The sequence below is a fragment of the Spea bombifrons genome, chromosome 10, assembly GCF_027358695.1.
Source record: "Spea bombifrons isolate aSpeBom1 chromosome 10, aSpeBom1.2.pri, whole genome shotgun sequence".
Taxonomy (NCBI): domain Eukaryota; kingdom Metazoa; phylum Chordata; class Amphibia; order Anura; family Pelobatidae; genus Spea; species Spea bombifrons.
In genome coordinates, this window is record NC_071096.1 from 1,950,012 (window position 1) to 1,962,046 (window position 12,035).

Here is a 12,035-nt window from a genome sequence, read left to right on the forward strand (position 1 = left end):
ATCAGAATCCTCCTGCTTCCCCAAACAGGAAGTCGTAATCTGCTTCCTGTTCTCTTCCTGCGTCAACCTAAGCAGAAAGTTGTAATACACTTCCTGTTCTCTCCCTGCATCAGCCCAAATAGGAAGTTGTAATCCACTTCCTGTTCTCTCCCTGCGTCAACCTAAGCAGGACGTTGTAAGCCACTTCCTGTTCTGTCCCTGCATCAACCTAAGTAGGAAGTTGTATTCAACTTCCTGTTCTCTCCCTGCGTCAACCTAAGCAGGAAGTTGTAAGCTACTTCCTGTTTCCTACCCGCATTGTTTTCGCATAACGCTATTATCACAAATATCTTGGGACAAACCATGTGCTGGGGCAGCAAGATGGCGGCTCCCGCATTCAGCACAACAAGAAGTGACAGAGAGGATTTTTCTATTAAAATCCTAAATCTAGAATGAAACTTTGTAAAACAAATGTCTGCTGAATATAATGAATAGTATTATCAATAGGTTTGATTTGTTCGGCCATTATCCTATTACTAGCGTGTTAGCGTAAGACATTTTTAAAGCCAATTACTGATGACTCATTCTGAGTGCTCCTCATTTGGTGACTAATCGTTCATATTTTACTCCGGTAAGGAGATTCGAGTCTCACACGCAGCTCCCACTGACACATCCAGCGTATCGGTGCTTTACAAAATTAGTATTTGGAAGGAAACAGCAGGAAATAAATTGGAAGTCGTTTACTAAGAAAATATTAATCTGAACCCAGTGTTTTAATGTATTAATTTTTTTAATAAAAAAGATGGATAATAATCATTAAAGGCTTTTGTTTAAAATGTCTAAATGATCTTGACATAAATCATCCAATCAGATACATTCCTTTTTTTTGATGTCACCATAGTTCTAAATTTGTATTTGTCTTCTTAAGAAAATTTTTTTACTCCTGAAAATAATAGTATAGAAAGAATAGGATAGAATAATGACAATACTCCCAAATCTCCCCCAAATTATCTTTAAGTAATTAGAGTCCCATAAATGCCCCCCCTTAAAGCAAATTTGTTTAAGAGATACAATTTAAATATAGAGAGGTCTAAGAAAATGACCCCTGCCTAAAGTAATCCAAAAAACTTTCAATATACAGAACCCAACTGCACATATTTAGATTTTGATTTAGGTTTTTGATTAATTAAATAGTGTTATTTAATCATTATGTTAACTGATCACCAGCACTTCCACCCTCCTTCTATTGGCATTTCAATGATTTATTAAATCTGTTGATTGTTCAGGGCAATGGAGTATTAAGGTTACCCCAACCCTGGTATTTTATCAACACTCTAGTATAATGTGACCCTGGACAGTAATAACTCTATAAAATCTTTGTTTTCCCAACCCTTTGTACAATAATCCTTAAGAAGCTGCTTACAACCTTGCAATGGATTTAGTAACTCTGGGTGCAATTCATTCGACTGCCTTTTCATCTAAGGGGGGCGCCGTTGCTGTTTTTTTCTTTTATTGTTTTTGTATTTACATTAATAGAGCTTTCCTTGGACAACAATGAAATATACAGAGGCAAAAACACACTGAAAAAAATGGAAACATTCACCCAGCTTTTATTAAACATGACTTTTGGATATTATGTTAACATTTTTCAAATAAACATTTCCCATTTCAGTGTCAGAATGGCAAGGTAAGAATAAGATGTGTGTGTGTTTCCCTTTAAATTGTAATATTTTGTTAACTTGCTGTTTGTAAAGGCCGGTGTATTAACCAAAAGCAAATAAAAAATCAGAAATAAAGCAGGATTATCTGGTGTCAAATGTTGCAAGTGAAAAGGGGTTACATTGTATAAAAGATGAGGAAAGGAATAGACAAAAAAGGCAAATAAAATGTATTTATTTAAATATGAATTGTCATCTCTTAATATTATCATACATATTATGCATTTCTGATCACAACTACAAAATGATCTCAAATAAAAAAAACAATAAAAATTGGATTCCTTTTTTTTAAAAAAAAAAACCCCGAAATGATAGCATTTCATAAAAAAAGATATTTGTAAACATTCTATTTTAATTTGTAAACTGGAAAGTTCTAAATGTAATAGATTATTTTTCTTAACATCTCTTTTTCTGCAGATTTTAATATATATATATATTTAAAATATGCTTTTCCTGGGTAATCAGGCAAGATATAAGAGGCAGACACAGCCCTGATATATGCATTTTCCATAGCACCCTCTGTGCCTGTAGCAGAGTTTCAGTCCCTCTCTGTGTCATAAATGCGTCCCGTTTTTTCTTATTTTGTAATTTTTGGTGTAATTCGACATGGACAGGGAATCATAAATTCATTTAACAGACCATTTTGTTGAAATGCTAGTTAACCAGTAAATTTCCAAACATATAAACTTTTTTTTTTTAAAGTGTTATTAAATTTAGGTGTCATTCGGTTTTAACCGTTTTACTGTCATGATTGTTATAATTTTGGGTGAAACTGAGCATAAACATAAATTATCCATTTGAAATCAGTATTTGTTAGTAGATCAGAACGAATCCTTACAGATTACCAATAATTATTTTGAATGGTTTATTATATCAGATGAAACACATCCTACAAAATCTATTGTTATCCAATTTACAAATAACAAAATAAATGAATTTTTTTTTATGAAATAGCTATTTTTTTTTGTGCAAAACTCCCACTTTTCACCCATTAAATAATATTTTTAATAGACAATCGAAATGTATGTATATTTGCAACTTGCAAGTCAGTGGGTGTTGGATAACTCCCATTAACCTCAGCCTGCCGAGAGAGTGGTGATAGCATTAAAACTTGCTGGAGAATTTTATGAATGTAACATTTTTATAGATAGAATTTAATTAAAGTATTAATTTGGAGACAGACTCTGGAGTGGATGAAGGTACCATCCCAATTGTGGAAAGTCCTTTAAAATTATCAAGTTTTCTGACAGGTGGGGAAAAAAAATCACTCTATACAACCAAGTCCCTCTTTATAGGATTGTCTATGATGAGCTGATTATTTTCTAATTGTTTTAGAAAATAAATGTCTTGTTTTTCTAGACATAAATGGGATGCAGGAATAATAATCCAGAAGAGCTGCTGATGAAGTCACATTTGGTTTGGATGACTCTGTAGTTCCTGGGTATCCCACCCTGGGGAGCTGTATAATAAAATGTCTCAGCCTCAGCATTTAGGGTGATTTACAGACAAACATACAGTTAATAAGGACTCAAATCATTGTTTGAGTCAATACACAGACAGGGCAGTGAGGGGTTTAAAGGGATCTAAAGGGGCCACATTGCTGGGAGGGGGGGGGGTTGCGTGGCTACAGGTTTTAATGCATTTTATGGACTGTTCAGTAATAAAATCAGACAAAGCACACAAGCAACACACAGACACACAACAACCAGACACGCAAATAACACACAGAAACACACAACATATTCATAAAAGGGTCATGCACCCCACACACCACCTGTAGAAGACCAACTTCTAGCCCAATGGGTAATTTGATAAATGTCAAGGCAACCCTCAGCTGCTGTGGGCTTCTGCGACTCTCACCATGCTCAGCCAACCCTTTTCAGCCCACAGCAGCTGGGCTGCTGCCCTCTGTCAATGTGCTTGTGATGCAGCTGTGCAGAAGGATGCTTACTTACCCCCTAAGCATGCCAAGGCTTCCCAAAAATTGTAACTCCTTGAGTGCCAGAGAACCAACCTCTGCCACTCAAGAGGTTATAGCAATTGCATTTCTGCAAAGTAAAAGGTCCATGGCTGTTGACAAAAGGATTTTGCACCCACCTGAAATGAGACCCAAACCCAAATCCACCAAGCAGTGACAGCCTGGTCAGCCTGGGGACCCCTCTTTTTTGTTGATGTCCCTCCAGCTCTCCAGCCATAAGGAGCAGGTGTGCAAACACACCCAGGGTCTAGTGCTCTGCTGTTGTCTCACCCACATCCCTGATGCAGCACACACTGACTTCACCACCACGTGGGCTGCATCCACTCCACCAGTGGGAGGGAGGCAGGGGGAAGATAGATCTCCATAGGCATTACTGCAGCTTTCAGAAGCTTCAAGTGTCCTGGATGGAAGAGGTGACATTAGTAATTGCCTTGAATTTATGACCCAATCACTTGTCCACCTCCTACAGGAAAATAACACAAACTTCAGCTGAATCAGAACCTCCCTTGGACAGGTGATTAATCAGGTCCATTTCAATGTTTGCCCACTGGCCATGAAGTGGGTGCATTTAATGAGTAGTGTGTACACTGCCTAGCTGAACAAAGGGAGTGTTTGTTTGTGTTTGGAAAAGATTTCCTCCTCTGGGGGGGGGGGGGTCTGATTAGGGAAACCCATTTTTTATCCAGTGAATGGGACTCCAGGTTAATGAAGACATCATGATCTCCTGACAACATGCACAGGATTTAGTGGAGTTTTATTGTCAAATGCTTTATAGGCTAATATTTGGTTAGTACTTCATCTAATTGTGTTACATTTAACATTACAGTCTGGTCTGCAAAATGGGCTATCTATCCATCTATCTATTATCTATCTATCTATCTATCTATCTATCTATCTATCTATCTATCTATCTATCCATCCATCTATCCATCTATCTATCTATCTATCTATCTATCTATCTATCTATCTATCTATCATCTATCCATCTATCCATCTATCTATTATCTATCTATCTATCTATCTATCTATCTATCTATCTATCTATCTATCTATCTATCCGTCTATCTATCTATCTATCATTACTATCTATCTATTATCTATCTATCTATCCATCTATCTATTATCTATCTATCTATCTATCTATCTATCTATCTATCATTACTATCTATCTATCTATCTATCTATCTATCTATCTATCTATCATCTATCTATCATTACTATCTATCTATTATCTATCTATCTATCTATCTATCTATCTATCTATCTATCTATCTATCTATCTATCTATCTATCTATCTATCCATCTATCTATTATCTATCTATCTATCTATCTATCTATCATCTATCTATCTATCTATCTATCTATCATCATTTACCCATCTATCTTCCATCATCCTCTCTCGCTGTGATCTCCTATAGCCGTAACTTTGTAGCAGAGAGTGACACATTGTACAGGTGATCTGAGCCATTGCCGGGGTGCCCGGTGTGTCTATTAGTGTCCCCTGTCTTTCTGTCTGTCTGTTTGTCCCTCTGTCTGTGTCTATTAGTGCCCCCTGTCTTTCTGTCTGTCTGTTTGTCCCTCTGTCTGTGTCTATTAGTGCCCCCTGTCTGTGTGTCAATGCCCCTATCAGTTCCCCCATGTCTGTGTGTCAGTGCCTCTGTCTGTTAATGCCCCTGCCTCACACATCCTGAACCTTCTATTTCTGGACACCTGTTGTAGACCCTCTTGGTAAAACCCCCAGGACCTGGGGCATTGCCCACCTATCACCCTGTGGGTTTTTTCTGCAATGCAGCAGGGTTTGCAGTAGATGTCGCTTTTAATAAGGATTGGACCTGTCCACTCACTTTGCTCTCTGTATTTTTAAAGTTTTTTTTTTCTATAAGGGGAGGCAAGTAAGGAAAGGATAAATTATTAATGACTGGAGGCTATTTCTCTTACTTTTCATTAAGGTTTGTTTTTTTTTTTTTTTTGCAATGACATCAATGCAAATGACTCTGTCAGGAGGCCAAATGACTGGCAAATTTTGTGAATGGAATACTCAGTGACTGTGGTGACGTCATTGGAACGTTGGGGTATCATGCCTCTTTTGGGATTGGTCACAAGAAGCTTGGGTTGGGTCTGATTGGCTGGGCATCAATGATCATAAACGCCTACACACTCTCACCCGGGCTGCAGATATAAGAGGGGTTGGTCTGGCCATTGAAAAGCATTGAGAATTGGATACATTAGTTTCAGAGGGACCCCAACACATTTCACAGGCTGCACAGAATTCCTATTGGCTGGTGAGTATGCTCTACTATGTATTAATATATGCAAAAGATGCCTTCTCAATGCTTTTTCCAACATATATCTATTGAACCAGTCAACCCAACTCTCTTTTCATTTTATTTTATCTTTTATCCAAAAAGAATAAGCTCTCTCAAATGTAAAAAATGGCTAAAAAGTGTTTATTATATATATATATATATATATATATATATATATATATGTATACTGTATATATATATATATATTCTATATATATATGTGTGTATATATATATATATATATATATATTTTATTTTAATTGTACTGTAAAAGTTTTGACTATTTCACCAACATTGTTGAATTATCAGAATTATCTGGATTAATGGTTACATTCTTCTTAGTCATGGGGTAGTCCCCATGTTTCCAATGTAATTTAGTGTTCAGTTTCCCAGCTTTGGGAATAAATCACATTTCTTGAGGTCACTCTTGTGTGATAGAGACAGAGCAGTTCAGGCAAAGTGTTACCATCTGAGAGTTGTTTTTTCCCCTCTTGTTCCTGGTTGTCAAATGGTTACTAGAATACAAAAAAATCCAAGGATGGGAATTATTCTGCAATATGAAAAAAGGAATATCTGCAGAAAGCAACAATATATATATATATACAGAGAGAGAGAGAGAGAGAGAGAGAGAGAGAGAGAGAGAGAGAGCTTGGCTGGGGGATGAGACTGCTGGTGACTGCCTCTGCAGTTGGATTTGCTGATTAGGATGAGAGGCTCCTTGGATGGGAATGGTGCCCCCAGGGGCTGATTTTTAATATCAGAATGGTAATGCTGATGGGTAACCTGGCAGTCTGCCAACCCTGTCCCTTTAAATCTTTCTTGTAGGACATTATGGCTGTGCTGAAGATCTCCTCCCTACTTGCAGCCTTTGCCTTGGTGGTCTGCCAAATGCATAGCTCACAAGCAGCCCCAGTCAGGTAAGGAAGCTCTCCCCCCCAATCCAACAACCCCCGAGCCCAACCCCTGTGGCCTCTTCTGTCTCTTTAAATATAGGATGCAGCTGATCAGATGCATGCATGCGCATGTAGGGAACCGCATGCATCAAGGAATTGTCTGGAATATTGATAATTCCCTTGTAGAAATATTTTGATTGCGCTGCTAACTCATTGAGTACCATGCAACGCAAGTAATGCATTTACCGCCCCAAGAGCTGACACTTCATGAGCTGCACTTGTTATACCAAGGCTGACCCAGGACGGAACATGGAACTCTATCTCTTCTTTCTCTTGCATTTAAGACCCGGGCTGGAGTCAGTGCCAGAGAGGGTGGCTGTTGGTGATTATGAAGCCAGGAGATTACTGAATGCATTGGTCAAAGAGTTTGTACAGATGACAGCGGAGGAGCTGGAACAGGCCAGCGAGGGCAACAGGTAAGGGCAAAAGCAGTCTCTTTAATAAAACACACAGCACAGATGTCTCAGGAGAGCTTTGTACAGCGCAGAGAATATCACAGGACCTGGTATTAGGCACCGTATCATATAATCTATTGCACTGCATAAATAATAGTAAAATGCTGCATGTATTGGTGCATTAAAAGTGAGATGTACGGTACAGCACAGTGTATACCAGCAGCAGCTGATACATAACTTTACAGATCGTATTACTGCAAAAGCTGACACTGTTAACGGTCCTGTACAGCGCAGAGCACATGGGTGGATATGCTGGATTCACACATCAATACAAATAGAGATAATCGTTTCATGGTCAGAGCTTTGTAAAAAATGGCAAAGAAGGAGTTACGTCCTAATTGCTCCATCAGCGCATGCACACACAATACATTTATATTTATGGCATAATTCATGTTTTTTGTACCAATCTCCTTTATTTTTTTGTAAAACTGATAGTTTAAATGATTTGTCTGTTATTATCATAATCTTAAAGTGAAATCAGGTCCCTATGGAGGTTCAATGTGGTTTGAAGGAGGTTTGATGTGATTTGAGTGAGGTATGTCACTAATTGATGAAAATTCTCTTTTTTTGGAGGGGGGGAGTGGTTGGAAGGGGGGGGTGGGGGGGGGTAGGTGGGGCAGCTGAGTCGCCCCCCCAAATCTGAGCTCCAAAGTCAGCGTCCTGCATGCGCCGCTCACACGTAAGGCATGGGCTGTGCGACAGCTGGTTTGTCTGCAGTGAAACCATCAATATCAGCCGGCCGTCCTCCTAACGCACTTAGCAATGACTTCACTCACCGGGAGATCAATGGGGCGCATGGCCTGGATTGAATATTCTTTTTTTTTTTGTATTCCTGACGTAAAGCATGATTAGGATGAGCTCAACAAGCATGCAAGAAAAGCACCGAGCATATCTGCAGGGCTGTGGCAGTCTGCTGGCACTCTACAAGGCATGGTCTGCACCCAACACTGAGCATGATTATAACACAACCAGCTTCTTGCGCAAGGTCAACATAGACGCGCACACACACATACGCACACACACCACTCAAAAAGCATGGGAGAAAGCGGTTGCATGGGAGGCGCATGTTGGGTTTTTTTTCTTTGTGTTGGCTTGTTTTTTGGCATGTTGTCTTTTCTGTCCCCCTTTGCAGCCTGGATAGACCCATTTCCAAACGCTGCTCCAGCCTAAGCACATGCGTGTTGGGGAAACTGTCTCAAGACCTGCACAAATTGCAGACGTATCCTCGTACTGATGTCGGTGCCGGGACCCCTGGCAAGAAAAGAAGCGCGATGGGTGACATGGACAATGAGCGTTACGCAAGCTACGGGGAGCAGTTTGAGAATTAACCCCTCCATCGCACCCCTCCCCTCCCCCCCCTAGGCAGGACCTGCGTGGTTTGCATTAAGTTGCATGATGACCTGATTGCTTTTTTGACTTGTGTCTCGATTCAGCACCATGGACAGGGACTTCTGACTCCGATCTCAGAGCGCACAAGTAACACACAACCGCACACAGCCACTGCAACACACAACCTCTGATACCTAATATCTATACATTATACTATAGACCAGAATAAGACGACGGGATGGGGAGATCACAAAAAAATAATAATTCTGATTTCAAAATGATTCTTCACATTTTTATCATGAATTACGAAAAAACATCGCTGGCAACACTGTGTATAAATAAACTCATCTTTCATGCCGAAACCATGCACTTAATTAATAAACCTATTTTTCTACAAGGATAAGAGCTGTTGTCTTAATTGAGAGGAAAAAAAAGGCAGAAAAGGATACGTTTTAACGTAGATTTAAAAAAAAAATATTATTTTTTTAAAAATATTGTCCAGAATAAACCAAAATGAAAGTATTTTTAGTTTATATAAATTAAGGAGAACGGGGAAATCTACGTTTATATTGCATGTAACAATTTGACTTTAGCAGGTAAGACTATTTTTTGTCTTCTTAATATGTATCGATATTATTTTTTGTGTTGATTTTGTTTGTATCGATTGTGTGTTGATTTTGTGTAGATGTTCTGGTTGATGTCTGCTGGATACATTGTAACAGGATTTGTATATTTTGTTAAAAATGTTAACTTTACTGCAGCTAATTGAAGTGATTCTTGTATTACTTGCTCATCGATGTCTTTATGTCTCATAGAGAACAGAATTCTAATAATTTTAAAATGTTATAAATAGGTTTTTTTCTGCATAAATCTGATAATTTTTTCGAAATTGTTTTAAAATTCTGGAAATGATACAATGTATCCAGTACCACCAAGACCAGCCCATTTTTTTGTAATATTCTCAAAAAGCATAACCAATGACCATAGCAATGATTCAAAATAATAGTGAGTGAAATCCAGCATTTTCTAGATTTTTATTTTAGAATTTGACGTAACGTTCATGGATCTGTTTTGTCATTTGAAACAGCAGCGTGATCGCGCAGAAGAGGTCCTGTAACACGGCGACGTGCGTAACCCACCGCCTGGCCGACTTCCTCAGCAGGTCAGGAGGAATGGGAAAAAGCAATTTCGTGCCAACCAACGTCGGGTCTAAAGCTTTTGGCAGGCGAAGACGAAGCCTTCACGTCTAACCTTAGAAATGACATCAGGAACATGGTAATTCTTCCATCGGCCCTTTATCTTATTCCGCCCCAAAGCCGAGATAATCATTTTCAGGTTTTTTACTGTACAGAAAGCGACGTGAAGACCCCCTATAGACCATGGCTTGACTTCCCATTAATTGGTTTTGGCAGCTATTAGAGTAGGGTGTGGGGCTATAACCTTATTTAAAATGTTTGAATGCTGAACAATATATTATAGAGACATGGAATCTCCTGGCTGATCGGCCCCATTTGGCCCCCATCTAGTCTGCCCGTTTTTCCTGCTGTAAAGACTCAAACCTTAATCAGTCGTCGGTCTCGTCTTAGATTCAGGAGCCGTATGTCTATCCCATGCATGTTTAATACCCTCACTGTATTACCCTCTACCACTTCTGCTGGGAGGCTGTTCCACCTATCTACCACCCTCTCAGTAAAGTAAAACTTCCTTACCTTGCACCTAAACTTCTAACCCTCAAGCACCTCTTTTCAAGGGGAAGTTCCACCTACTACTGTTGAGTATGATGAGATGAGCTTAGGCAGTTCTGAGACAAAGTGGTACAAGTGGGGCAAAAAACCCCAAAAGTTCCCAAAATAAGGTCCATTAGAAAGCAGAAACCCAGCAGTTTTTGTATTCCTTGGAGACGAAGAGGAATCACAGCAAATCTACATATCCAGTAAAGGTTATTCAGCTGTACTGGAGGTTAAGGGTTAATTATGTACCGATTCAGGACGTTTTATCTCCATCCATTTATTCCAGTGTTGATTTATAATTAGTCTTTTTTTCTTCCTCTAATTAAAACGGCACAGAAAGCCCATGGATTGTAAATTAAATCCCAATTAAATTCTTACAATTCTAATTAGACAACAATGCGTAAAATCTAAGCAAATCCTGTTTTCATTTCTTATTAAATTGATCCCATGTTCTATAAATATATCTCCAAAGTGCTGTTCTTGGGATATTTATCTCCATCTCAATGAAGGCTTCCTATTGGTCGATGTGGTAGCCAATAAGAACTATTTGGCTTGGTTTATGGCAGGTAGACATTAAAGTACTTTCTTTGCATCAGTAAAGCAGGTGGATAAAATGTTGAAATAAATGAATTATATGATGAGCAGGCTGTATGAATAATTCAACCGAATAATTGGATTGCCTTGAAAAGCAGATAAAGTGGATCTTTCACCCCAAAAAGCAAAACTTTATATAACTGTAACAAGAATAGATATGTATAACTATATTGTCATCTATAAAATATATAATATATAATAAAATAATAAATATATATATAAGAATAGGGTCATTGGGACTACACATCTAAAAAAATATATTTAAAATTGCAAATAATGAACAGCCAATCAAAACGAAGGTACGAGGGCCACACTTCCCAAAATGTCTAATAATATATATATTTTGAATACATTTTTTTCTAATTTCTAATATTTTTTTTCCAGATTGCCATGAAATGCAGACATCAACGTCCACTCTCTTCCAAGAATGAAAACCATCAAGAAGGCCAAACGAAACAATTTTTTGCATCGTAAAAATTTTATCATTTTGTTTTCCCTTTTTTTTAATTTTTTTATTTGTTAAATCGCTAAAGCACTTCTGTTATGTGTTGTACAAAAGAGGTATTTATTATAATACAAAAAAAAAACAAAACAAAATGATTATATTCTTTTTTATATTATATTTCAAAATAAAACGTGAGCGCATTTATTGATTATTTATCTTTTCCGGCATATATGTGCAATAGGATCCATGCTATTGATCATGGCATAATCTACTAATCTCTGGGATTATAAAGAAGAAAAAAAAAAGATGCCTCCCAAGGCATATCTGTAAAACGATGGTGTGCGGTGCCTTGACGTAAAATAAATGAACTGACATGATTGTACAGTATGTTAAAAAAAAGACAAAAAAAAAGAATTAAACATTGTATTCAATTGTGAATTTCAGCAAGATTAAAAAAGTATTTTAGATACACTTGGATTCTCGCGGCTTTTATTTCTGTACATTCAGACTTTTTTCTGCTTCAGGGAAGGTATTTTTGGGTAAATCT

At 38.0% G+C, this 12,035-nt stretch overlaps 1 protein-coding gene across 3 annotated transcripts; it reads left to right on the top strand.

Annotated features, from left to right (window-relative positions):
- The first annotated feature begins 5,919 nt into the window (after positions 1-5,919).
- On the top strand, positions 5,920-11,477 carry CALCB (calcitonin related polypeptide beta). Of its 3 annotated transcripts, none has more exons than XM_053448367.1 (5): positions 5,920-5,958; positions 6,808-6,899; positions 7,220-7,351; positions 9,807-9,994; positions 11,428-11,477. In XM_053448367.1, the coding sequence occupies exons 2-4, from the start codon at positions 6,814-6,816 to the stop codon at positions 9,967-9,969; spliced, it is 381 nt and encodes a 126-aa protein (XP_053304342.1). In that variant the 5' UTR covers positions 5,920-5,958; positions 6,808-6,813; the 3' UTR covers positions 9,970-9,994; positions 11,428-11,477. The 3 variants fall into 3 exon arrangements, with proteins under 3 accessions (XP_053304342.1, XP_053304343.1, XP_053304341.1); XM_053448368.1 differs by having other exon boundaries at positions 9,810-9,994; XM_053448366.1 differs by lacking the exons at positions 9,807-9,994; positions 11,428-11,477 and adding an exon at positions 8,523-9,122.
- Positions 11,478-12,035: the final 558 nt, after the last annotated feature.

Bases quoted from the DNA above. Each gene is read 5' to 3' on its own strand.
- CALCB (XM_053448366.1), top strand. From the start codon at position 6,814: ATGGCTGTGCTGAAGATCTCCTCCCTACTTGCAGCCTTTGCCTTGGTG. The intron at 6,900-7,219 runs GTAAGGAAGCTC...CTTGCATTTAAG, and splicing joins TCACAAGCAGCCCCAGTCAG to ACCCGGGCTGGAGTCAGTGC. The intron at 7,352-8,522 runs GTAAGGGCAAAA...CCCCCTTTGCAG, and splicing joins CAGGCCAGCGAGGGCAACAG to CCTGGATAGACCCATTTCCA.